The sequence below is a fragment of the Nerophis ophidion genome, linkage group LG05, assembly GCF_033978795.1.
Source record: "Nerophis ophidion isolate RoL-2023_Sa linkage group LG05, RoL_Noph_v1.0, whole genome shotgun sequence".
Lineage (NCBI taxonomy): Eukaryota > Metazoa > Chordata > Actinopteri > Syngnathiformes > Syngnathidae > Nerophis > Nerophis ophidion.
This window is the reverse complement of record NC_084615.1, coordinates 74,292,094-74,319,449: the sequence shown is the minus strand read 5'-3', so window position 1 is coordinate 74,319,449 and position 27,356 is coordinate 74,292,094. Positions and strand designations below refer to the sequence as shown.

The 27,356-nt window shown below is 43.9% G+C and overlaps 1 protein-coding gene across 3 annotated transcripts in view; it reads right to left on the bottom strand.

Moving 5' to 3' along the window:
* flt4 (fms related receptor tyrosine kinase 4) overlaps positions 1 to 27,356 on the bottom strand; it is a 313,067-nt gene that overhangs the window by 183,030 nt on the left and 102,681 nt on the right. For all 3 annotated transcript variants that reach the window (XM_061901973.1, XM_061901974.1, XM_061901976.1), the window contains exons 2-3: positions 17,368 to 17,464; positions 4,148 to 4,422 (exon numbers count right to left, since the gene is read on the bottom strand). In XM_061901973.1, the coding sequence (XP_061757957.1) occupies positions 4,148 to 4,422; positions 17,368 to 17,464 (372 nt within the window). The remainder of the gene's footprint in view (positions 1 to 4,147; positions 4,423 to 17,367; positions 17,465 to 27,356) is intronic.

The window sequence follows — 27,356 nt, the reverse complement described above, 5'->3', positions numbered from 1 at the left end:
AATCCTTATTCTCTTTGGGGTCGCGGGGGGCGCTGGAGCCTATCTCAGCTACAATCGGGCGGAAGGAGGTGTACGCCCTGGACAAGTCGCTAACTCCTCGCAGTGTGTAATTTGTGTATCTTTGAAAACAACGCTTATAACGGATAATGACCAGTTTGTTTGTTTTTTTGAACAGTAGAACCTCAACTTATGATTATTTATAGATCGGAACAGTCTCTCGGTTTTTTGTTATGTTTTCAGTTACAGGCTACTTCCCCGCTCGGTGGCATAGTGAACCCCATTACAGACGTTGAAAAACAACTAATCTTGCTATCATTAACTTATAGCAAGAGATCAAAATAACCCTGTTTTTTTAACCATTAGCAGCCGTCCTGCTGAGGCTTGCACCTTTATAGACGTTGCAGCTGAGTGACTCTCCCAGCACATCGCCTGAAAAGCGTCTACTCTTCTCCTCCACTACTCTGATTAGGTTATCAGCTTTTTTCAATTTCCTTAGCCGCTGCTATCTCAGCCTTATTAATGTCTTCATTAATGTGGCCCATTGTACATGTTGGATCTAATGAGACGGCAAGACACCGGTCTAAATAGCTGGAATATGTAAATGATTTACCTTAATATATAGAGTAGCCGTGCCAGCAACTTGAGGGTTGCAGGTTCGATTCCCGCTTGTGCCATCCTAGTCACTGCCGTTGTGTCCTTGGGCAAGACACTTTACCCACCTGCTCCCAGTGCCACCCACACTGGTTTAAATGTAACTTAGATATTGGGTTTCACTATGTAAAGCGCTTTGAGTCACTAGAGAAAAGCGCTATATAAATATAATTCACTAATATTACATTATTTGACACAACTAATACAGTCGTTTCTACAAACCCTGTTTCCATATGAGTTGGGAAATTGTGTTAGATGTAATAAATAAATAATAATACGATCGTGTGAGTGCATAAGCTATGTCAACAATTGTGCCTGAACAAAAATATTAATATTCAGTTACACATTCAACAGTGTTTATTATTGTTGTTGTCCATCCATCCATCCATTTTCTACCTTAATTATTTTTTTCATGAACTGACACACAAAACTTTGTTTATGTTTTAAGTATATGCTCTCTTTATTTTGAGAGTTTCCAATATTTTATGACAGTGTAAACTTTGTCCACCGAGGGCTCCACACTGAAATGGGGGTCATTTTGATATGTTTTTATTTAAAAAAATGCTAAATGCATTATATATATATATATATATATATATATATATATATATATATATATATATATATATATATATACGTTTACCAAGCAAAGGTAACACGCAAGGACATTAGCACATCTGACACGTACGTAGGATTAACCGAAGTAGCGTTCAAAACAAGATGGAATAATCACAACGCCTCCTTTAGAAACCAGACTTTGCGGAATTCTACAGAACTCAGCAAACACATTTGGAACCTCAAAGACAATAATGTTGAATATTCAATAACATGGCAAATTCTTGCATCCAGCACACCTTACAACAGTGGTAATAAAAGATGCAACCTATGCTTAAAAGAGAAACTGTTTATTATATATCATCCAGATCTATCATCCCTCAACAAGCGCAGTGAAATCATTTCAACATGCCGCCACAGACGGAAACACCTCCTAGGTAACACATGAGCCAATCACCACACCCTACGCCTGCCTGTACCCACCCACTCTGTGCCCTATATAAACCATTGTATGTGAATGCTTCCATTAAAATCTCCTGATGATTGAGGGAACCCCTCATGAAACAGTTCTGTAGAGATGAAGTAGTCTTGTGATTTTTCCCACACCTACATACATATACATATACATATATATATATATATATATATATATATATATATATATATATATATATATATATATATATATATATATATATATATATATTAGGGGTGGGCAAATTAATGCGTTAATTACGAGTTAACTCATCAATCTATTAACGCCGACAATTATTTTATCGCACATTTGCGTATGTTGTTTACATACTTTTATTTTGTTAACGCCTTTTCTTAACAAGATGGCATCGCCCGGCGTGGAGGGGCTCTTGGTAAAGATGCAACATTTGGCAAAAATACCGGACAATTCTGCAAATTTCATGGCTGGCTTACAGCGTGGTCACTCCGGGATCACTTACGACCGCCAGACAATTCTGGATGTGGATAGATCGGGCCGTTTTGGACTGAATGACGCGTGCTTGCTAGACCGGCTAGCTAGCATGCGAATACTTTGCCGGCTACATCCAGCGGCCTGTGAAGCAGCGGAGTATTTGTGTTGTCTGTCTATTCATGAATAATGCAGACGAGGAGTGTTGGCTGAGTTCTTAACGTTTGCTTTCAGAGCGTGCATATCACAACATACAAGATGCCGTCATGGCGACACAACCTATACCGGGCTACCGCGCACGCTCGTCACTCCTGTTGCATGCTGGGTAGGGTAGTTCTTTTTTTCCCTGGCTCATAACATCACAATATAGTACCATGTATATGATGCGTTCAGTTTATCAAAGCACCAAGCAAACAATCGGAAAATTCCCATCATATCAATTCGTAGATATGGTCATAATTATTTTAAGTGCACTACGCAGAATAAACACAACATTATTAATATTGCTACTACGGATAATTTGATCAAAAATTCCCTAAAACAGCCCACTACCTATAATGTAGTTTTTTTAAACATAAGATCCCTGATAAAAAAAAAATTTTCTGCTGTTACCTCAGAAATTGCCTGTTCAGATGTTATGATTGTGGCCCAGAGATTTGTATGTAGATTATATTTATTTTCCATAACAAACAGGATAACTTAAATACCCTGGCAGTGGCAATAAGCTTAAATGTTTGTATTTACATTTTTTGAGTTGATTTTCATCAAATATGCTATTTAACTGCTACTGTTTAACAAGGACTGATTTAAATTGTGTTTGCACAACAAATGTTTTGGCGCTTTTGTTCATGTGGGAGAATATTCCAATAAAGGTGCACTACACACTACTTTTGAATTCATTATTGGGCTTTGCGTATACAATGCAGTTAATCGCGATTAATCGGAGAAATAGTGCGATTAACTTCGATTAAAATAATAATCGTTGCCCAGCCCTAATATATATATATATATATATTTAAAGACACAACTTTGTGCTATAGGTGACTAAGTATATACATTATTTGTAATTATTTTTTTAAAGTGCTGATGATAGCGACTTGTCCAGGGTGTACACCGCCTTCCGCCCGAATGTAGCTGAGATAGGCTCCAAGGACCCTGAAAGGGACAAGCGGTAAAAAATGGATGGATGGATGGTTTAAAGCAGTGGTCCCCAACCTTTTTGTAGCTGCGGGCCGGTCAACGCTTGATAATTTGTCCCGCGGCCCGGCAGGGATGGGGGGTAGATTTTTTTTAAATGTTTTAATTTTTACATTATTTATTTTTTATTAATTTTTTTTTGTCATGAAAAAGGGATTTTTTGGGGTGTTGTTGCACTAATTGTAAGTGTGTCTTGTGTTTTTTATGTTTATTTAATAAATAAAAAAATAAAACAATAATTAATTAAAAATATAAAATTATTCTGCGGCCCGGTACCAGTCGAGCCGCGCGCGGCCCGGTGGTTGGGGACCACTGCTTTAAAGTGTTCAGCTTTTTATCATTAGAGTCCAATGTTTGCTCTTTTTTTCTTACATTTTTACGGGTGTTTATTTTACATAGATATGCTGTTATTATTTGAAAATACAAAAATTTGCACATTTTAGCAGATACGTTAGGTATATTTGCACAAAGTATCGGTATTGGATCAATATCGCCTGAATTTTACGTGGTATGGAATCGTAAGAAAAGCATCCTTCTGTGTTTTTTCCCGCTGTTTTCTCAGCGCCTTTTGAGCCTTCTTCTTCTCACCAGTGAGGTTTGTGTTGTGGTTTGTACAGCCCTTTGAGACAATAGTGATTTAGGGCTATATAAATAATCATTGATTGATTGATTGATTGATAATATTGAAGCATCCTCATCCGAGGACATCAACATGGACAATGTGCAGAGAAAAAGAGACATCATTGGCTTGTGCTCAACCTTTTGGTTTTCATCTAAAAAGTGCATCTGCTGGTTTCGTGTGGGTGCGGCATGGCGGCTCACCTCTGACAAAGACGTACACGCTAACAGCTGTGGTGCCGTCAATGATGGCCTTCACATCCTGGTAGTAACAGAGATAGCGGCCTGTGTCTTGGGCGTTAGCCTGGTTCAGTATCAGTCTCTTGCAATATGGTCTCCCACGCTGGCCCGGACACTCACTGACCAGGGCTGCCCTCTCCCCGGGGAACCTTGTTGAGGGTGTCTGGGCCTGACGCTCACTCAGCTCCTGTCCTGCTAGAGTCCGGTCAGGCCAGGCCCAAGTTAGAGTGCGTTGCCCCCTGAGAAGAAACCAAAGAGAGGTTATATCCATGTTCACTTCAATGTGAATGTGCAAAAAAAGCACAGTTTTACCGTATTTTCTGGACCATAGGGCGCATTGAAGGAGTCATAATATTATTTTTGTCGAAATTGAAAACACTACCTTGTGGTCTACGTAACATGTAAATCAGGGGCGCTCACACTTTTTCTGCAGGTGAGCTACTTTTCAATAGACCAAGTCGAGGAGATCTACCTCATTCCTATTTATAATTTATATTTATTTATGAAAAAGACATTTTTGTTAACAAGTTAATGGTGTTTAATGATAATACAAGCATGTTTAACACACATAGATTCCTTTCTTTCATGAAGACAAGAATATAAGTTGGTGTATTACCTGATTCTGATGACTTGCATTGATTGGAATTAGACAGTGGTGCTGATAACGTCCGCATTTTCAAATGGAGGAAAAAAAAAAGTCCTCCTTTCTGTCCAATACCACATGAAAGTGGTTGGTTTTGGCAACTCATTTGTCCAACTTGCATACTCGTTTTTAAACACTTTGTTATGAGAGTAGCATATGTGTGTGGCCCTTTAATGTCTGGCAGCAGGTGAGTGACGTCAGTGAGTGTGCGGGTGGGCAAGCAAGTGAGAAAGCGGTCGCTGAGGGCGGGGGAGAAATACATTGGCATCAAACTCCGTAGCTTGCTAGCTTGTGCACGCTAGCTTTCTGAGACTCTTAGTTTGTTAGCACAGGCAGGATGAAACAGGTCTTTTATGGTGAGGACAGGAACTGTGCAGTCGGTCTTTAGAGTTTTGACAGTAGGTACGGAGTCTCTAGAAATAAAATGTGTTTCTCTGCGTCCGCCCTGTTAGTGATTTATTTCTTAAATATGAGCTTGCAGCAGCCAGCGTCATCTCACAAGATCCTCGGGTGCCGAGAATGTCAAACAACTGACGAAAGTGAAGTCTTGGTATGATTGATGATTGCTCATTTTTATGTCTATTTTTTAATGCCTGGTTTGAGATCGACTGACACACCCTCCGAGATCGACCAGTCGATCGCGATCGACGTAATGGGCACCCCTGTTGTAAATGGTGGTTCTTTGGTCAAAATGTTGCATACATTTTGTTTTACGGATCATCTTCGAGTCACTTTCTGACAGTCGATTCAGGATGCTGCGTTTTTTTGGGCGGTCTTATTTAAGTGGCTCACCTTCGGCACCAGGACACCCTAGGCCGCAGTTCCATGATCGACTTTGTAGTTGTGTCATCGGATTTGCGGCCTTATGTTTTGGACACTCGGGTGAAGAGAGGGGCGGAGCTTTCTACCGATCACCACCTGGTGGTGAGTTGGCTGCGATGGTGGGGGAGGATGCCGGACAGACCTGGCAGGCCCAAGCGCATTGTGAGGGTCTGCTGGGAACGTCTGGCAGAGTCTCCTGTCAGAGAGAGTTTCAATTCACACCTCCGGGAGAACTTTGAACATGTCACGAGGGAGGTGCGGGACATTGAGTCCGAGTGGACCATGTTCCGAACCTCTATTGTCGAGGCGGCTGATTGGAGCTGTGGCCGCAAGGTTGTTGGTGCCTGTCGTGGCGGTAATCCCAGAACCCGTTGGTGGACACCAGCAGTGAGGGATGCCGTCAAGCTGAAGAAGGAGTCCTATCGGGTTCTTTTGGCTCATAGGACTCCGGAGGCAGTGGACGGGTACCGACGGGCCAAGCGGTGTGCAGCTTTAGCGGTCGCGGAGGCAAAAACTCGGACATGGGAAGAGTTCGGGGAAGCCATGGAAAACGACTTCCGGACGGCTTCGAAGCGATTCTGGACCACCATACGGCGCCTCAGGAAGGGGAAGCAGTGCACTATCAACACCGTGTATGGTGCGGATGGTGTTCTGCTGACTTCGACTGCGGATGTTGTGGATCGGTGGAGGGAATACTTCGAAGACCTCCTCAATCCCACCAACACGTCTTTCTTTGAGGAAGCGGTGCCTGGGGAATCTGTAGTGGACTCTCCTATTTCTGGGGCTGAGGTCGCTGAGGTAGTTAAAAAGCTCCTCGGCGGCAAGGCCCCGGGGGTAGATGAGATCCGCCCGGAGTTCCTTAAGGCTCTGGATGCTGTGGGGCTGTCTTGGTTGACAAGACTCTGCAGCATCGCGTGGACATCTGGGGCGGTACCTCTGGATTGGCAGACCGGGGTGGTGGTCCCTCTCTTTAAGAAGGGGGACCGGAGGGTGTGTTCCAACTATCGTGGGATCACACTCCTCAGCCTTCCCGGTAAGGTTTATTCAGGTGTACTGGAGAGGAGGCTTCGCCGGATAGTCGAACCTCGGATTCAGGAGGAACAGTGTGGTTTTCGTCCTGGTCGTGGAACTGTGGACCAGCTCTATACTCTCGGCAGGGTTCTTGAGGGTGCATGGGAGTTTGCCCAACCAGTCTACATGTGCTTTGTGGACTTGGAGAAGGCATTCGACCGTGTCCCTCGGGAAGTCCTGTGGGGAGTGCTCAGAGAGTATGGGGTATCGGAATGTCTTATTGTGGCAGTCCGCTCCCTGTATGATCAGTGTCAGAGCTTGGTCCGCATTGCTGGCAGTAAGTCGGACACGTTTCCAGTGAAGGTTGGACTCCGCCAAGGCTGTCCTTTGTCACCGATTCTGTTCATAACTTTTATGGACAGAATTTCTAGGCGCAGTCAAGGCGTTGAGGGGTTCCGGTTTGGTGGCCACGGGATTAGGTCTCTGCTTTTTGCAGATGATGTGGTCCTGATGGCTTCATCTGGCCGGGATCTTCAGCTCTCACTGGATCGGTTCGCAGCCGAGTGTGAAGCGACCGGAATGAGAATCAGCACCTCCAAGTCCGAGTCCATGGTTCTCGCCCGGAAAAGGGTGGAGTGCCATCTCCGGGTTGGGGAGGAGACCCTGCCCCAAGTGGAGGAGTTCAAGTACCTAGGAGTCTTGTTCACGAGTGGGGGAAGAGTGGATCGTGAGATCGACAGGCGGATCGGTGCGGCGTCTTCAGTAATGCGGACGTTGTATCGATCCGTTGTGGTGAAGAAGGAGCTGAGCCGGAAGGCAAAGCTCTCAATTTACCGGTCGATCTACGTTCCCATCCTCACCTATGGTCATGAGCTTTGGGTCATGACCGAAAGGATAAGATCACGGGTACAAGCGGCCGAAATGAGTTTCCTCCGCCGGGTGGCGGGGCTCTCCCTTAGAGATAGGGTGAGAAGCTCTGCCATCCGGGAGGAGCTCAACGTAAAGCCGCTGCTCCTCCACATCGAGAGGAGCCAGATGAGGTGGTTCGGGCATCTGGTCAGGATGCCACCCGAACGCCTCCCTAGGGATGTGTTTAGGGCACGTCCAGCTGGTAGGAGGCCACGGGGAAGACCCAGGACACGTTGGAAAGACTATGTCTCCCGGCTGGCCTGGGAACGCCTCGGGATCCCCCGGGAAGAGCTAGACGAAGTGGCTGGAGATAGGGAAGTCTGGGCTTCCCTGCTTAGGCTGCTGCCCCCGCGACCCGACCTCGGATAAGCGGAAGATGACGGATGGATGGATGGACCTTCGGCAGCGTCTTCTCCCCGTCATCTTTGTTGTAGCGGTGTAGCGTGCAAGGACGGTGAGTGGAAGAAGTGTCAAAAGATGGAGCTAACTGTTTTAATGACATTCAGACTTTACATAAAGGCCTACTGAAACCCACTACTACCGACCACGCAGTCTGATAGTTTATATATCAATGATGAAATATTAACATTGCAACACATGCCAATACGGCCGGTTTAGTTTACTAAATTCCAATTTTAAATTTTGCGCACTTATAAAAACTGAGAAGGGCTGAACAAAAATGGCACCGAAAAGGGAATCACGTACTTTAGATTACAAGCTGGACGTAGTGAAATATGCAGCAGAAAATGACAAGAAGAAGCGGCGTGTCAGGTTTGTACCTGACAGTTTGGGCATGTTTTAGTATTTTCTCTGCGTTTGTCCTTGTTTCCTGTCTGCGCTCTTATTTTGACCGTTTCCTGTTTGTCTCCCTGAGTGCTGTGTCTCCCCGGCTGTTGCTGATTGGCACCTGGCCACACCTGGTGTCAATCAGCCAGGCACTATTTAAAGGCCTACTGAAACCCACTACTACTGACCACGCAGTCTGATAGTTTATATATCAATGATGAAATATTAACATTGCAACACATGCCAATACGGCCTTTTTAATTTACTAAATTGCAATTTTAAATTTGCTGCGGAGTTTCTTGTTGAAAACGTCGCGGAACGATGACGCGTGCGCGTGACGTCACGGACCGTCAGGAAATATTAGCGCCGCAACATTCGCTGCTAAAAGTTGTCTCTTTTCATCAATTAATAATGGAGAAGTCAAAGTAGAAAAATGGTGTTGGTAAACTTTAGCCTTTAGCCCCACAAACACACGGTGATTCCTTGTTTAAAATTCCTGGAGGTGAAGCTTTACTATGGATCAGAGCGGTCAAGCAAATATGGATCCCGACCACTTGTCAACCGGCAGGTTTCGGTGAGAAAATTGTGTTAAAAAGTCGCCTCTTACCGGAGATCTGTGGAGTTTTCGCCGGCCTGGTATCTGCCGTGACTTCCCTCAGACACTGGCCTCAAGACACCCTTGGACACACCCCTCCGACTATCAGGTACTATTTAATAAATGGGTTGTACTTTTATAATAAATGGGTTGTACTTTTATAGCGCTTTTCTAACTTCAAGGTACTCAAAGCGCTTTGACACTACTTCCACATTCACCCATTCACACACACATTCACACACTGATGGAGGGAGCTGCCATGCAAGGCGCTAACCAGCACCCACCAGGAGCAAGGGTGAAGTGTCTTGCTCAGGACACAACGGACGTGACGAGGTTGGTCCTAGCTGGGGATTGAACCAGGAACCTTCGGGTTGCGCACGGCCACTTTTCCACTGCCCACTAAAACACTAGCAACACAATAGAAAGATAAGGAATTTCCCAGAATTATCCTAGTAAATGTGTCTAAAAACATCTGAATCCGTCCGAATGCAATCGCCTTTTTTTTTATTGAACTTTTTTGTTTTTTTTTCTAGTCCTTGGCTATCATTATCATCGCTCAAATTAATGGGGAAAATGTCGTTTTCTCGGTCCGAATAGCTCTTGCTGCTGGAGGCTCCCATTATAAACAATGTCAGGACGCGAGGAGCCCTCACCCTTGTGATGTCATCGTCTGCGACTTCCGGTGAAGGCAAGACTTTTTTGTCAGCACCAAAAATTGCGAATTTTATCGTGGATGTTCTCTACTAAATCCTTTCAGCAAAAATATGGCAATATTGCAAAATGATCAAGTATGAATGGACTTGCTATCCCCGTTTAAATAAGAAAATCACATTTTAGTAGGCCTTTAAATCAATAAGGGAGCAGCATCTTCTCATCCATGGCTCAGTAGTGCAACAACACCGGAAACGTGTCCTTCCAAAAACCGTCTGACCATAACTCTCAAATAACTAAAGTTCCTCGGGTGAATTATGTAAACCCACCATACCGGTAGTTTTTAGCGCTTCCATAGCGAGATATAAGTTAGAACTGAAGGCCACTTTATATTAGAAATGGCAACAGCAGGGGGTGAATGTCCCATAACAAGAAGATGGTGATAAAAGACGAAGCTTATGTTACGCCTGTGTGGCATCGATTCCCTCGAGGATGCGTCAAAATTGAACACAGCAAAGGTAAGTTTTAAAAGATTTATTCTACAAAAAGGATCTAAGAAACAAAACACTGGAGCTAACAACAGGAAACCAAAAAGGCTAGTATGAGAACTAGGTGATACAAAATGCAAACTAAACCGACCCGTAGGCTCAAAAGAGAAAACAAAAGCGTGAAAAGCTTGGCAAGAATATACTCACATGAAAGTATTGCAGGCGTAACTCGTTGCGTGAAAAGCAAATTTTGAACCCAGGCTGAACAAACAAAAGAGGACGGCTTATAAAGTGACGGTGATTATCTGTAGCAGGTGAGCTGATGAGTAACCATGGTAATGAACAAAAACAGGAAATAAGCATGTTAAACAGCAGAGTCACATAATATATATATATGGGTTGTACTTGTATAGCGCTTTTCTACCTTCAAGGTACTCAAAGCGCTTTGACATTACTTCCACATTTACCCATTCACACACACATTCACACACTGATGGAGGGAGCTGCCATGCAAGGCGCCAACCAGCACCCATCAGGAGCAAGGGTGAAGTGTCTTGCTCAGGACACAACGGACGTGACGAGGTTGGTACTAGGTGGGATTTGAACCAGGGACCCTCGGGTTGCGCACGGCCACTCTTCCACTGCGCCACGCCGTCCCTATATATATGTATATATATATATATATATATATATATATATATATATATATATATATATATATATATATATATATATATATATATATATATATATATATATATATATATATATATATACATATATATATATATATATGTATATATATATATATATATAAGTGTACAAATGTATATGTTTGATTCAAATGTTAAACTGTGTATATGAGACGTGTGCTACATATATGTTGCTTATATATTGTTTTAAAAAAAAAGTAATATAAGTGAAGCATGTTTTAGATTTTATATATTTTGAACTTTGTTCTTGTTGTGATGGGGTAGGTTTATATAAGCGTTGCTTCCACCTACACCCTTTCGGCTCAATCATTGCTCAAATGAGTGTTTTTTGTTGTTTTTGTTTTATGTGAAGATTGCCGAAATAAGTAAATAAATAAATAAAATAAATAAAATGGAACAGAAACAATAATAATACGAAAAATCCGCGTACGGATCTTATCAGCTTATCGACTACGGCATCACCAATTTTTCAGGACTTATGCAGATCTCAAATACACATCAGCAGGTACCAGAAAATAAGAAAACTGGTTTTGCATTATATTGTGAAACAAAACGGCAGATAATATGTCCGCTAATGGGTGCCATTTGGCGGTCCTTATACCATACAAGACAACCCTCCCGATTTTTCCGGAAGATTCCCGAATTTCAGTCCCCCTCCCAAAAATCTCCCGAGGCAACAATTCTCCCGAATTCCTCCCAATTTCCACCCAGACAACAATATTGGGGGCTTGCCTTAAAAACACTGCCTTTAACGTCCTCTACAACCTGTCCTCCATGCAAACAGCATGTCGGCCCAGTCACATAATATATGTGGCTTTTACAGACACGCATATGCGAATGCAAGGCATACTTGATCAACAGCCATAAAGGTCACACTGAGGGTGGCTGTATAAACAACTTTAACACTGTTACTAAGATGCGCCACACTGTGAACCCACACCAAACAAGAATGACAAACACATTTTGGGAGAACATCCGCACTGTAACACAACATAAACACAACAGAACAGCACTAACTCTTCCGGGATGCTACAATATACACTGCTGCAACCAACAAACCCCGCCCCCATCTCCCTAATTCAGAGGTCTCAAGGTTGGCAAGTATGCCTTATTTATACACGCACCATAGTAATACTTGTATTTCTGACTACGGTAGCCGTAACGGGCCGACAATCCATCAAGCGGTGCGGCTTCAAAGTCATACTAAAACACTTTGCCAGACTTTTGAGTGCCGTGTGTAATGTTCTTTATTTTCAATGGAGAATTTGAAAGTATTGGTGTTGTTTACTATCTCTTATATGTGACTGCCATCTACTGATCACACTTATCAACACACCATCCATCCATCCATTTTCTACCGCTTATTCCCTTTTTGGGGGGCACTGGCGCCTATCTCAGCTTCAATCGGGCGGAAGGCGGGGTACACCCTGGACAAGTCGCCACCTCATCGCAGGGCCAACACAGATAGACAGACAACATTCACACTCACATTCACACACTAGGGACAATTTAGTGTTGCCAATCACACTTATCAACACACCATGTACCAAATAAAATTGCTTTGAGGCCGGTAAGCACAACCATCCTTTTTTTTGTACAGTACGGTATATGGTTATAAGGCGCACTGTCGATTTTTGAGAAAATGAAAGCATTTTAAGTGTGCGTTATAGTCCGAAAAAATACAGTAATTGAATCAGCGTGGAGCCCTTTCAGCTGTTGAGTTTTTAAACCTGCACGAGTTACAAATGTTTGCTTGCAGGAGTGGATGCCTGTTGGGTGTAATTGTATTATTTCCTCTGTGCATCGACTCACACATCCCTGTTTGCTGTGTGGCCTAAATTGAGTTACATGTGCACTTTGAAAGCTGGCGGCACTGTGTGAGCGAGCACTCTCTCCACCTACACATGTCCACATCTGCAGACACTTCCAAATGATGATGACTGCGAATAACTCTGTAAATTGAGCTACGAAAAGTCTTCTTTGGGCTATTTTCCAGTCGTTGTGATGGGGCAGTTTTTTTGGAACGTGTTTCTTTGTGAAAGTGAAGGATTTACCAGACGATGCTGAGAAAGGCTGCACACATAATTTACTTACTATTCTAGTACAAGAACAAAAACATATTCCAAAGAAGGCGGTTTTCGTGGCACAGAAGTAAACCTTGTGGATGATGGACACCTTGGCAGTATAACACATAGAAGATATTTTAGGAGGATAAAACTGTTACTGCTTTTTGAATCGGTTCGTGTGTTTGCAGTATTTTAGGGAGCAGAGGTACCTTGATTTTAACAATATCAATATGTTCAGATTCGTAGCATTTTCTTTTCCATTTAAAGGCCTAATGAAACCCACTACTAGCGACCACGCAGTCTGATAGTTTATATATCAATGATGAAATATTAACATTGCAACATCAATCAATCAATGTTTACTTATATAGCCCTAAATCACCAGTGTCTCAAAGGGCTGCACAAACCACTACGGCATCCTCGGTAGGCCCACATAAGGGCAAGGAAAAACTCACACCCAGTGGGACGTCGGTGACAATGATGACTATGAGAACCTTGGAGAGGAGGAAAGCAATGGATGTCGAGCGGGTCTAACATGATACTGTGAAAGTTCAATCCATAATGGATCCAACACAGTCGCGAGTGTCCAGTCCAAAGCGGATCCAACAGAGCAGCGAGAGTCCCGTTTCAGCAGGAAACCAACCCAAGCGGAGGCGGATCAGCAGCGCAGAGATGTCCCCAGCCGATACACAGGCAAGCAGTACATGGCCACCGGATCGGACCGGACCCCCTCCACAAGGGAGAGTGGGACATAGGAGAAAAAGAAAAGAAACGGCAGATCAACTGGTCTAAAAAGGGAGTCTATTTAAAGGCTAGAGTATACAAATGAGTTTTAAGGTGAGACTTAAATGCTTCTACTGAGGTGGCATCTCGAACTGTTGCCGGGAGGGCATTCCAGAGTACTGGAGCCCGAACGGAAAACGCTCTATAGCCCGCAGACTTTTTTTGGGCTTTGGGAATCACTAATAAGCCGGAGTCCTTTGAACGCAGATTTCTTGCCGGGACATATGGTACAATACAATCGGCAAGATAGGATGGAGCTAGACCGTGTAGTATTTTATACGTAAGTAGTAAAACCTTAAAGTCACATCTTAAGTGCACAGGAAGCCAGTGCAGGTGAGCCAGTACAGGCGTAATGTGATCAAACTTTCTTGTTCTTGTCAAAAGTCTAGCAGCCGCATTTTGTACCAACTGTAATCTTTTAATGCTAGACATGGGGAGACCCGAAAATAATACGTTACAGTAGTTGAGGCGAGACGTAACAAACGCATGGATAATGATCTCAGCGTCTTTAGTGGACAGAATGGAGCGAATTTTAGCGATATTACGGAGATGAAAGAAGGCCGTTTCAGTAACGCTTTTAATGTGTGACTCAAAGGAGAGAGTTGGGTCGAATATAATACCCAGATTCTTTACCGTGTCGCCTTGTTTAATTGTTTGGTTGTCAAATGTTAGACTTGTATTATTAAATAGAGGTCGGTGTCTAGCAGGACCGATAATCAGCATTTCCGTTTTTTTGGCGTTGAGTTGCAAAAAGTTAGCGGACATCCATTGTTTAATTTCATTAAGACACGCCTCCAGCTGACTACAATCCGGTGTGTTGGTCAGCTTTAGGGGCATGTAGAGTTGGGTGTCATCAGCATAACAGTGAAAGCTAATACCGTATTTGCGTATGATGTCACCTAGCGACAGCATGTAGATGCTGAAGAGTGCAGGGCCAAGGACCGAACCCTGGGGAACTCCACACGTTACCTTAACGTAGTCCGAGGTCACATTGTTATGGGAGACACACTGCATCCTATCAGTAAGATAAGAGTTAAACCAAGACAGGGCTAAGCCAATACGGCCGGGTTAGTTTACTGCATTGCAATTTTAAATTTTGCGTCGAAGTATCCTGCTGAAAACGTCGCGGTATGATGTCACAGATTGTAGAGGACATTTTGTTCCAGCATCGTTCCCAGCTGTTAAGTCGTCTGTTTTCCTCGCAAAAATCATCTGTGTTGCTGAATCTTTTGCAATTTGTTCAATGAACAATGGAGACGTCAAAGAAGAAAGCTGTAGGTGGGAAGCGGTGTATTGCGGCCGGCTTTAACAACACAAACACAGCCGGTGTTTCATTGTTTACATTCCCGAAAGATGACAGTCAAGCTTTACTATGGAACAGAGATGTCAAGGGAACACGGTCGGATCAGACCACACACACAAAGTACAGTGTGTTATGCAGCGATCATTTCGAAACATCGTGTTGCGAAGAGGGTATCGCCACCTAAAGTCGACTGGTGCTGAAGAAAGGTGCGGGGCTGACCTTCGGGTTGTACAGGTACGACCATATAATCTCACTAAAACACTACTAACACAATAAACAGATAAGGGATTTTCCAGAATTATCCTAGTAAATTTGTCTAATAACATCCGAATCGCTCTCACTGCCCTAGTCTTTTTTTTTCTTTTTTCTAGTCCTTCACTCTCACTTTCCTCATCCGCGAATCTTTCATCCTGGCTCAAATTAATGGGGAATTTGTCGCTTTCTCGGTCCGAATCGCTCTCGCTGCTGGTGGCCATGATTATAAGCAATGTCCAGATGTGAGGAGTTCCACAACCCGTGACGTCACGCACATACCGCCTGCTACTTCCGGTACAGGCAAGGCTTTTTTATTAGCAACCAAAAGTTGCGAACTTCATCGTCGATGTTCTCTACTAAATCCTTTCAGCAAAAATATGGCAATATCGCGAAATGATCAAGTATGACACATAGAATGGAGCTGCTATCCCCGTTTAAATAAGAAAATCTCATTTCAGTAGGCTTTTAATTCCAGGCCAGGGGCCGCGAAAATTAAAAGCCTTATATAAGTGTTATAATGAAAGCAACACATGATGTAAAAGTCTATATTAGTTATATTAGCCTACTATCAAAATGACTATGTGTCGCAGGCTGATGCACCGATCCGAGTCTCGGAAAACTGGCGTGCACAAGCGATCCCTCAGAAAGCTGGCGTGCACATCACTTGTGCACGCCAGCTTTCCGAGACTCTTATTTTGTCAGCGCAGGCAGCATGAAGCAGGGCTTTTATTGTGAAGATAGGAAATGTGCAGTCGGCCTTTAGAGTTTTGACGGAAGGGACGGCGCGAAAATCTGTTGAAATAAAAAGTGTTTCTCGCCTTCCTCTCTGTCATTTTTTCATAATAATGAACTGGCAGCAGCCAGCGTCATCTCACAAGACCCTCGGGTGCCGTGAATGTCAATCAAGCAAGCTACGGAATTTGCCGGCAATGTTTTTCTTGTAAAGTGTATGGAAGCTGGATGAATTAGATGCCAAAAACCAACCACTTTCATGTTGTATTGTACAGAAAGGACAACTTTTTTTCTCCTCCATTTGAAAATGTGGGCGTTATCATCATTACTGTCTGATTCCAATCAATGCAAGTCATCAGAATCAGGTAATACACCAACTTATATTCTTGTCTTCGTGAAAGAAAGACATCTATATGTGTTACACATGCTTGTATTATCATTGAACACATTTAACTTGTTTACAAAAATGTCTCTTTCATAAATAAATAAATATAAATGATATATATAAATGAGGTAGATTCCCTCGAGTTGGTCAATTGAAAAGTAGCTCGCCTGCAGAAAAAGTGTGGGCACCCCTGGCGTAGTGGGTAGAGCGGCTGTGCCAGAAACCTGAGGGTTGCAGGTTCGCCCCCCGCCTATTGACATCCAAATTGCTGCCGTTGTGTCCTTGGGCAGGACACTTCACCCTTTCCCCCGGTGCCGCTCACACTGGTGAATGAATGATGAATGAATGATAGGTGGTGGTCGGAGGGGCCGTAGGCGCAAACTGGCCATTATTATTATTACTATTATTTATTTGTATTGAGTGTTAAAAAATATTATATGGCTCTCACGGAAATAATTTTTAAAATCTTTGGCTTTCATGGCTCTCTCAGCCAAAAAGGTTCCCGACCCCTGTCCTAAAAGGTTAATTTGTTCAAGCTTGGCCCGCAGCTTTGTTCAGTTTTAAATTTTGGCCCACACTGTATTTGAGTTCGACACCCCTGATGTAAACAAACTACAGTGAGTTCTAGGACCGCCGAAATGAGTAGGACAAAGCGGCGACCTAAAGAGCCGTATGCGGACCCGGAGCCGCGGGTTGCTGACCCCGGTTATAGGCGGACTCATTTCTGTGGACTATTTGAGTCCTTTGGCCTGTTTTCACATTCGAGGATTTGGTTTTACTCGGTGTGATTGAAGGATGTAATACGATATACAGTACAGACTGCACAACCAACGCTACATTCAAGAAGGCCGGATTCTACGTGAGGAAAATGCAGCCAAGAGAATTGCTGAACGGTGAAGATTGCGTGCCATGAATCCTTTATTGTATCTCTAGACACTGTTCTGGAGCCAAATCCTGGGTTTAACTTTTAATATAAGGGAAAAAGGGCAGCCATGCACAAAGGCTTTTCAAGCACACAAAACACGGCCCATGTATCGAGTACCTGCATGTGATGGTGAGTGTTTGGTGCACCGGAATTACAAGGTCCTCTCTGGAGTTGTCAAGAATGGGTGGAGTCATAGAAAAGCCGATAACGAGACCTGCGGAAGAAAACAAGAAACCTCTGTTAGATTCATGTCCAGTTCAGGATCAACTGGGTTTAATGGCGGTGTTGGGATGCTGTCAAATGTCAGACACACTTCAGAAATGGGTAAACTGGCCCAACCCCCGAGTTCATTTACAAGCTATGAGGAAAGCGGTGGATAATTATATCCGGGCTTTGGTGCTAAGAAATACCCAGACAGACAAACCGTGGGTCACTCAAGAGGTCATAGACTACTCCTGACTTCATTCTGTGGAAATGTACCCCTCACAAACAACGTCCGAACACTGAAAACATTTTTTTTTTGTTTTTGAATCCAATTGATTATATTCAGACAAAGTTGTTAACAAGACCTTGATGAGATTAGCATAGGAATGTTGTTCTTAAAATAAATCGGCTTTATTATTGTATCGCAGCACTACTGACATTTTCATGAATAAGGATGAGAATAACTAAGCATTTGTAATACCTAATTAATTATTAGTACAGTAGTAGTAAAACCACTGGACCAGTTTCCAAAAAAGATAAAGATGCTGTTTCAGGATTGTGTTTCACTGATGTAAACATTGTCAGACTAACTTTATTATTAAATATGAGAACATTGAATATTATTATTATTCTTTGTGAATAATGGCCAAATATTAATGACCATTATTCATACTTGCAAACCTTGAGACCTCCGAATTCGGGAGATGGGCGTGGGGGTGTATATAGTAGCATCCCGAAAGAGTTAGTGCTGCAAGGGTGTAGGGGTATTTGTTCTGTTGTGTTTACGTTGTGTTACGGTGTAGATCAGGAGTGCCCATTACGTCGATCGCTAGCTACCAGTCGACCGCGGGGGGTGTGTCAGTCGATCTCCAGCCAGGCTTTTAAAAAAAAATAGACCTAAAAATGAGTGATCATCAATCTTCACCAAGACGTCACTTAAATGACATTCACGGTACCGGAGGGTCTTGTGAGATGATGCTGGCTGCTGCAAGATCATTATTATGAAAATATGACCGAGAGGAAGGCGAGAAACACTTTTTATTTCAACAGACTCTCGCGCCGTACCTTCCGTCAAAACTCTCAAGGCCGACTGCACATTTCCTATCTTCACAATAAAAGCCCTGCTTCATGCTGCCTGCGCTAACTAAATACAGAGTCTCGGAAAACTGGCGTGCACAAGTGATCCCTCAGAAAGCTGGCGTGCACATCACTTGTGCACGCCAGCTTTCCGAGACTCTTATTTTGTTAGCGCAGGCAGCATGAAGCAGGGCTTTTATTGTGAAGATAGGAAATGTGCAGTCGGCCTTTAGAGTTTTGACGGAAGGGACGGCGCGAAAGTCTGTTGAAATAAAAAGTGTTTCTCGCCTTCCTCTCTGTCATTTTTTCATAATAATGAACTGGCAGCAGCCAGCGTCATCTCACAAGACGCTCGGGTGCCGTGAATGTCATTTAAGTGACGTCTTGGTGAAGATTGATGATCACTAATTTTTAAAAGTGTGGGCACCCCTGGTGTAGATCTTCTCCCGAAATGTGTTTGTCATTCTTGTTTGGTGTGGGTTCACAGTGTGGCGCATATTCGTCTGACCACAGAACTTTCCTCCGGATGGTCTTATCTTTGTCCATGTGATTTCAGATGAAACAATGATTTAGTTGTTTGGCCACACTACCAAGCAATATGTTTGGAGGAGAAAAGGTGAGGTCTTTAATCTCAAGAACACCATCCTACCGTCAAGCATGGTGGTAGTAGTATTATGCTATAGGACTGTTTTGCTGCCAATGGAACTGGTGCTTTACAGAGAGTAAATGGGACAATGAAAAAGGAGGTTTACCTCCAAATTCTTCAGGACAACCGGTTGGGTCTTGGGCGCAGTTGGGTGTTCCAACAGGACAATGACCCCAAACACATGTCAAAAGTAGTAAAGGAATGGCTAAATCAGGCAAGAATTAAGGTTTTAGAATGGCCGTCCCAAAGTCCTGACTGAAACGTGTGGACAATGCTGAAGAAACAAGTCCATGTCAGAGCTGAACTGCACCAATTTTGTCAAGAGGTGTGGTCAAAAATTCAACCATAAGCTTGCCAGAAGCTTGTGGACGGCTACCAAAAGTGCAGTGAAACTTGCCAAGGGACATGTAACCAAATATTAACATTGCTGTATGACCCAACAGATCTAGTCACATTTTCAATAGACCCATAATAAGATCATAAAAGAACCAAACTTCATGAATGTTTTTTTTTTTTTTTGTGACCAACAAGTATGTGCTCCAATCACTCTATCACAAAAAATAACAGTTGTAGAAATGATTGGCGTCTTCAGTAATGCGGACGTTGTACCGATCCGTTGTGGTGAAGAAGGAGCTGAGCCGGAAGGCAAAGCTCTCAATTTACCGGTCGATCTACGTTCCCATCCTCACCTATGGTCATGAGCTTTGGGTCATGACCGAAAGGATAAGATCACGGGTACAAGCGGCCGAAATGAGTTTCCTCCGCCGTGTGGCGGGTCTCTCCCTTAGAGATAGGGTGAGAAGCTCTGCCATCCGGGAGGAGCTCAAAGTAAAGCCGTTGCTCCTCCACATGGAGAGGAGCCAGATGAGGTGGTTCGGGCATCTGGTCAGGATGCCACCCGAACACCTCCCTAGGGAGGTGTTTAGGGCACGTCCAACCGGTAGGAGGCCACGGGGAAGACCCAGGACACGTTGGGAAAACTATGTCTCCCGGCTGGCCTGGGAACGCCTCGGGATCCCCCGGGAAGAGCTAGATGAAGTGGCTGGGGAGAGGGAAGTCTGGGTTTCCCTGCTTAGGCTGTTGCCCCCGCGACCCCACCTCGGATAAGCGGAAGATGATGGATGGATGGATGGATGGAAATGATTGGAAACTCAAGCCAGCCATGACATTATGTTCTTTACAAGTGTATGTCAACTTTTGACCATGACTCTATATTAACTTTGTATTATTGACAGCTTCCAATCAAAACTGGAATGAGCATTCAATGCAAGCTCATTCAAGTAATGCACATGCAACACAAAAAGAAGATCATCCATCCATCCATCCATTTCCTACCGCTTATTCCCTTTTTGGGGTCGCGGGGGCGCTGGCGCCTATCTCAGCTACAATCGGGCGGAAGGCCGGGTACACCCTGGACAAGTCGCCACATCATCGCTGGGCCAACACAGATAGACAGACAACATTCACACTCACATTCACACACTAGGGCCAATTTAGTGTTGCCAATCAACCTATCCCCAGGTGCATGTCTTTGGAAGTGGGAGGAAGCCGGAGTACCCGGAGGGAACCCACGCGTTCACGGGGAGAACATGCAAACTCCACACAGAAAGATCCCGGGCCTGGATTTGAACCCAGGACTGCAGGAACTTCGTATTGTGAGGCAGATGCACTAACCCCTCTGCCAGCGTGAAGCCCAAAAAAAGATAATTTGGAAAAATAAGCATCAATTTGTATTTTGTCGTGTTTGATGAGTAAAATACATGGACAGGGCGGGTGGTGTGTCTTGTGTGTGTGTGTGTGTGTGTGTGTGTGTGTGTGTGTGTGTGTGTATGGGGGGGAATGAAAGCAAGATTAAAGTGCGGATAGAGAAGAAGGCTCTGAAAAACAACGACTAAGTGGAAAGACAGCAAAGGGCTGAGAGAAGATGCGAGGGGCTTTGTGATCATTAATAAGTGGGGGAAAAAAGCGGACACGTTAGTGAAATGTTTGCCCTGTCAAACAGCTTGCATTTCACAAGAGTACTGCATCGATGTTACCACACGTTACCATCAATCATTTACATAATTAAGAGCAGCAAACGAGCAGAAGCAAGGCAGAAGTCTATTTTGGTAGTTAACGCCTTGTTTAACAAATGTTTGGTTCCAACACCAGTGACATGTTGGCATTTACAGTTTGAACATTAATGCTAAAGAGTTGTTGGTCCTGTCACGCCAAATTTCTTCCCCCCCCCCCCTACAAAAACCTACCCCCCCATTTACTTCCTGGGTCATGTTTCCTCTTACGTCACACATGTTCCCTTTTACGTCCACAAACGGTAAATATATTAAAAGTTATTTAACCGCCACCGGTGCGGCAACAAATATGCGATACAGACAAAAAGTGCCCCATTTACACACACATCACAGGAGAGAAAAGGAAGTCGGTCATACATCGGCTTTGACTGCCCGTCGCTGGAAGGATACTTTGCTACTGGAATCTGAAGAAATCGATTAAAAAAAATTAAGTTCACATAAATGTCTTTTTAATTTAGTTCACTTACACGGGAGAATTAAAAAAAACAGAATTACACTGTTATTCATTTCTGCATATGTCCACGAGTCAAAAGTGCATTCAGTCAGGAATATCCTCAAGTTAATTTGTCCGATTAATACAGACGTTTTGTTAACGATCTCGCACCACCAGACTCACCAACAGCTTTCACCACCAGGCTGTTAGGCTGCTTAACTCTCCCCCCGCTTGAACTGAACTCTCGCGGCTGTGTTGGAGCCACTATGGATTGAACTTTCACAGTATCATGTTAGACCCGCTCGACATCCATTGCTTTCGGTCCCCTAGAGGGGGGGGGGTTGCCCACATCTGAGGTCCTCTCCAAGGTTTCTCATAGTCAGCATTGTCACTGGCGTCTCACTGGATGTGAATTCTCCCTGCCCACTGGGTGTGAGTTTTCCTTGCCCTTTTGTGGGTTCTTCCGAGGATGTCGTAGTCGTAATGGTTTGTACAGTCCTTTGAGACATTTGTGATTTGGGTCTATATAAATAAACATTGATTGATTGATTGATTGATTGATTGAGTAGGAAGAAGCAGAGCTTATTTAATCCGACCCTTTTTTGTTTAATTAGCAATTTCTGGGGACGGCATGGTGCATTTGGAGAGTGGCCGTGCCAGCAACCTGAGGGTTCCTGGTTCAATCCCCACCTTCTACCATCCTAGCCACGTCCGTTGTGTCCTTGAGCAAGACACGTCACCCTTGCTCCTGATGGGTCCTGGTTAGGGCCTTGCATGGCAGCTCCCGCTATCAGTGTGTGAATGTGTGTGTGAATGGGTGAATGTGGAAATAGTGTCAAAGATCTTTGAGTACCTTGAAGGGAGAAAAGCACTATACAAGTATAACCCATTTATATCATTTAGTGGATATTTGTATAGATCCACCCATTTGTTTACATCACTTGCTTTTAGCGCTTAGCTATTGTATTCTCCTACGATGTGTAGTGAAACGTTTTTAGCTATTCTTCGTCTTGCAGGGATGAGACTAAGAAATGTAGTTTTTTTGTCGCCAACGAGAAAAGTAATGGTGATTTAGAAGTAGCTAAAACACTGCGGAAGAACGTTAGCTTGCTACGTTTTAAAGCAGTGGTCCCCAACCTTATTTTGCACCACGTACCGGTTTAATCTGCATTATTTTCAGCGACCGGATCGGTTCGCAGCCGAGTGTGAAGCGACCGGAATGAGAATCAGCACCTCCAAGTCCGAGTCCATGGTTCTCGCCCGGAAAAGGGTGGAATGCTATCTCCGGGTTGGGGAGGAGACCCTGCCCCAAGTGGAGGAGTTCAAGTACCTAGGAGTCTTGTTCACGAGTGAGGGAAGAGTGGATCGTGAGATCGACAGGCGGATCGGTGCGGCGTCTTCAGTAATGCGGACGTTGTACCGATCCGTTGTGGTGAAGAAGGAGCTGAGCCGGATGGCAAAGCTCTCAATTTACCGGTCGATCTACGTTCCCATCCTCACCTACGGTCATGAGCTTTGGGTCATGACCGAAAGGATAAGATCACGGGTACAAGCGGCCGAAATGAGTTTCCTCCGCCGTGTGGCGGGTCTCTCCCTTAGAGATAGGGTGAGAAGCTCTGCCATCCGGGAGGAACTCAAAGTAAAGCCGCTGCTCCTCCACATCGAGAGGAGCCAGATGAGGTAGTTCGGGCATCTGGTCAGGATGCCACCCGAACGCCTCCCTAGGGAGGTGTTTAGGGCACGTCCAACCGGTAGGAGGCCACGGGGAAGACCCAGGACACGTTGGGAAGACTATGTCTCCCGGCTGGCCTGGGAACGCCTCGGGATCCCCCGGGAAGAGCTAGACGAAGTGGCTGGGGAAAGGGAAGTCTGGGTTTCCCTGCTTAGGTTGTTGCCCCCGCGGCCCGACCTCGGATAAGCGGAAGATGATGGATGGATGGATTTTCAGCGACCGGCTTTCCGCTTGTGCCAGCTAAACATGGCAAAAATAAGTACATGAAAAACACCACTCACTGTAACGCTGAATTAGTGGGAGCCTTGGGCTTGTTTCTTTGCAATGAGATCCCCAGCAGGTTGCCATCAACCAGCTGGGAACTGCAGATGGAAATCAGCCTTTGGCTACAATCTGTCACATTTATATTTTATATGGATGGATGGATTAATGTGGATTGTATCATGTCACAAAGTTATAAGAAGTATAACAAGTGGCAATCGCCGATAAGGACTTTTATTGGACATCAATAAACAAGCTTATTGGCGTGTCAAGTGGGACAGGCGAAAATTAAGTCGGCCCGGCAGGAAATGCGTCACGGTAGGTCCCCGGACTGGTGGTTGGGGACCACTGTTTCAAAACATCGGTTGCAGCGTTTATTTATAGCTTCACTTTTATTGTTAGTTTTTAGGCAAAAATGAGTCCATTTTCTCTCTTTTGCCTTCACACTGTTTCCACTTGTCAGTTCTGTGTGTGTGCGAATTGACTGACATATGCCTCGGCGCATACTACCAGCAATATCACCAAATGCGACATCATCATGTTTATGGGAAAAAAAAAAAAAGTATCGTTATATTTCAAACTCATTAGTACCGTTGTACTTCATTATCGGTTAACCATACAACCCTAGTAGAGAATATCAATCAATCAATGTTTATTTATATAGCCCTAAATCACAAGTGTCTCAAAGGGCTGCAATGTCCACAACGACATCCGCAGTTCAGCGCCTACATAAGGGCAAGGAAAAACTCACAACCCAGTGGGACGTCGATGAGAATGATTATGAGAAACCTTGGAGTGGACCGCAAATGTGGGTGACACCACCACCAACCAAAAGACAAAAAAAATATTCAATCAATCAATGTTTATTTATATAACCCTAAATCACAAGTGTCTCAAAGGGCTGCACAATCCACAACGACATCTGCAGTTCAGCGCCCACATAAGGGCAAGGAAAAACTCACAACCCGGTGAGACGTCGATGAGAGTGATTATGAGAAACCTTGGAAAGGACCACAAATGTGGGTAACACCACCACCAGCCAAAAGACAAAAACAATAATCAATAAATCAATGTTTATATATATAGCCCTAAATCACGAGTGTCTCAAAGGGCTGCACAATCCACAACGACATCCGCGGTTCAGCACCCACATAAGGGCAAGGAAAAACTCACAACCCAGTGGGACGTTGATGAGAATGATTATGAGAAACCTTGGAGAGGACCGCAAATGTGGGTAACACCACCACCAGCCAAAAGACAAAAACAAATCAATCAATCAATCAATCAATCAATGTTTATTTATATAACCCTAAATCACAAGTGTCTCAAAGGGCTGCACAATCCACAACGACATCCGCGGTTCAGCGCCCAAATAAGGGCAAGGAAAAACTCACATCCCAGTGGGACGTCGATGAGAATGATTATGAGAAACCTTGGAGAGGACCACAAATGTGGGTAACACCACCACCAGCCAAAAGACAAAAAAAAAAAAAAAAAACAATCAATCAACCAATGTTTATTTATATAGCCCTAAATCACGAGTGTCTCAAAGGGCTGCACAATCCACAACGACATCCGCAGTTCAGCGCCCACATAAGGGCAGGGAAAAACTCACAACCCGGTAGGACATCGATGAGAATGATTATGAGAAACCTTGGAGAGGACCGCAAATGTGGGTAACACCACCACCAGCCAAAAGACAAAAACATTTAAAATCAATCAATCAATGTTTATTTATATAGCCCTAAATCACAAGTGTCTCAAAGGGCTGCACAATCCACAACGACATCTGCAGTTCAGCGCCCACATAAGGGCAAGGAAAAACTCACAACCCAGTGGGACGTCGATGAGAATGATTATGAGAAACCTTGGAGAGGACCGCAAATGTGGGTAACACCACCACCAGCCAAAAGACAAAAAAATTTAAAATCAATCAATCAATGTTTATTTATATAACCCTAAATCACAAGTGTCTCAAAGGGCTGCACAATCCACGACGACATCTGCAGTTCAGCGCCCACACAAGGGCAAGGAAAAACTCACAACCCAGTGGGACGTCGATGAGAATGATTATGAGAAACCTTGGAGAGGACCGCAAATGTGGGTAACACCACCACCAGCCAAAAGACAAAAACAATAATCAATAAATCAATGTTTATTTATATAGCCCTAAATTACAAGTGTCTCAAAGGGCTGCACAATCCACAACAACATCTGCAGTTCAGCGCCCACATAAGGGCAAGGAAAAACTCACAACCTAGTGGGACGTCGATGAGAATGATTATGAGAAACCTTGGAGAGGACCGCAAATGTGGGTAACACCACCACCAGCCAAAAGACAAAAACAAATCAATCAATCAATCAATCAATCAATGTTTATTTATATAACCCTAAATCACAAGTGTCTCAAAGGGCTGCACAATCCACAACGACATCCGCAGTTCAGCGCCCAAATAAGGGCAAGGAAAAACTCACATCCCAGTGGGACGTCGATGAGAATGATTATGAGAAACCTTGGAGAGGACCACAAATGTGGGTAACACCACCACCAGCCAAAAGACAAAAAAAAAAAAAAAAAACAATCAATCAACCAATGTTTATTTATATAGCCCTAAATCACGAGTGTCTCAAAGGGCTGCACAATCCACAACGACATCCGCAGTTCAGCGCCCACATAAGGGCAGGGAAAAACTCACAACCCGGTAGGACATCGATGAGAATGATTATGAGAAACCTTGGAGAGGACCGCAAATGTGGGTAACACCACCACCAGCCAAAAGACAAAAACATTTAAAATCAATCAATCAATGTTTATTTATATATCCCTAAATCACAAGTGTCTCAAAGGGCTGCACAATCCACAACGACATCTGCAGTTCAGCGCCCACATAAGGGCAAGGAAAAACTCACAACCCAGTGGGACGTCGATGAGAATGATTATGAGAAACCTTGGAGAGGACCGCAAATGTGGGTAACACCACCACCAGCCAAAAGACAAAAAAATTTAAAATCAATCAATCAATGTTTATTTATATAACCCTAAATCACAAGTGTCTCAAAGGGCTGCACAATCCACGACGACATCTGCAGTTCAGCGCCCACACAAGGGCAAGGAAAAACTCACAACCCAGTGGGACGTCGATGAGAATGATTATGAGAAACCTTGGAGAGGACCGCAAATGTGGGTAACACCACCACCAGCCAAAAGACAAAAACAATAATCAATAAATCAATGTTTATTTATATAGCCCTAAATTACAAGTGTCTCAAAGGGCTGCACAATCCACAACAACATCTGCAGTTCAGCGCCCACATAAGGGCAAGGAAAAACTCACAACCTAGTGGGACGTCGATGAGAATGATTATGAGAAACCTTGGAGAGGACCACAAATGTGGGTAACACCACCACCAGCCAAAAGACAAAAAAAAAAAAAAGTCAATCAATCAATCATTGTTTATTTATATAGCCCTAAATTACAAGTGTCTCAAAGGGCTGCACAATCCACAACGACATCCGCAGTTCAGCGCCCACATAAGGGCAGGGAAAAACTCACAACCCAGTGGGACGTGGATGAGAATGATTATGAGAAACCTTGGAGAGGACCGCAAATGTGGGTAACACCACCACCAGCCAAAAGACAAAAAAATTTAAAATCAATCAATCAATGTTTATTTATATAG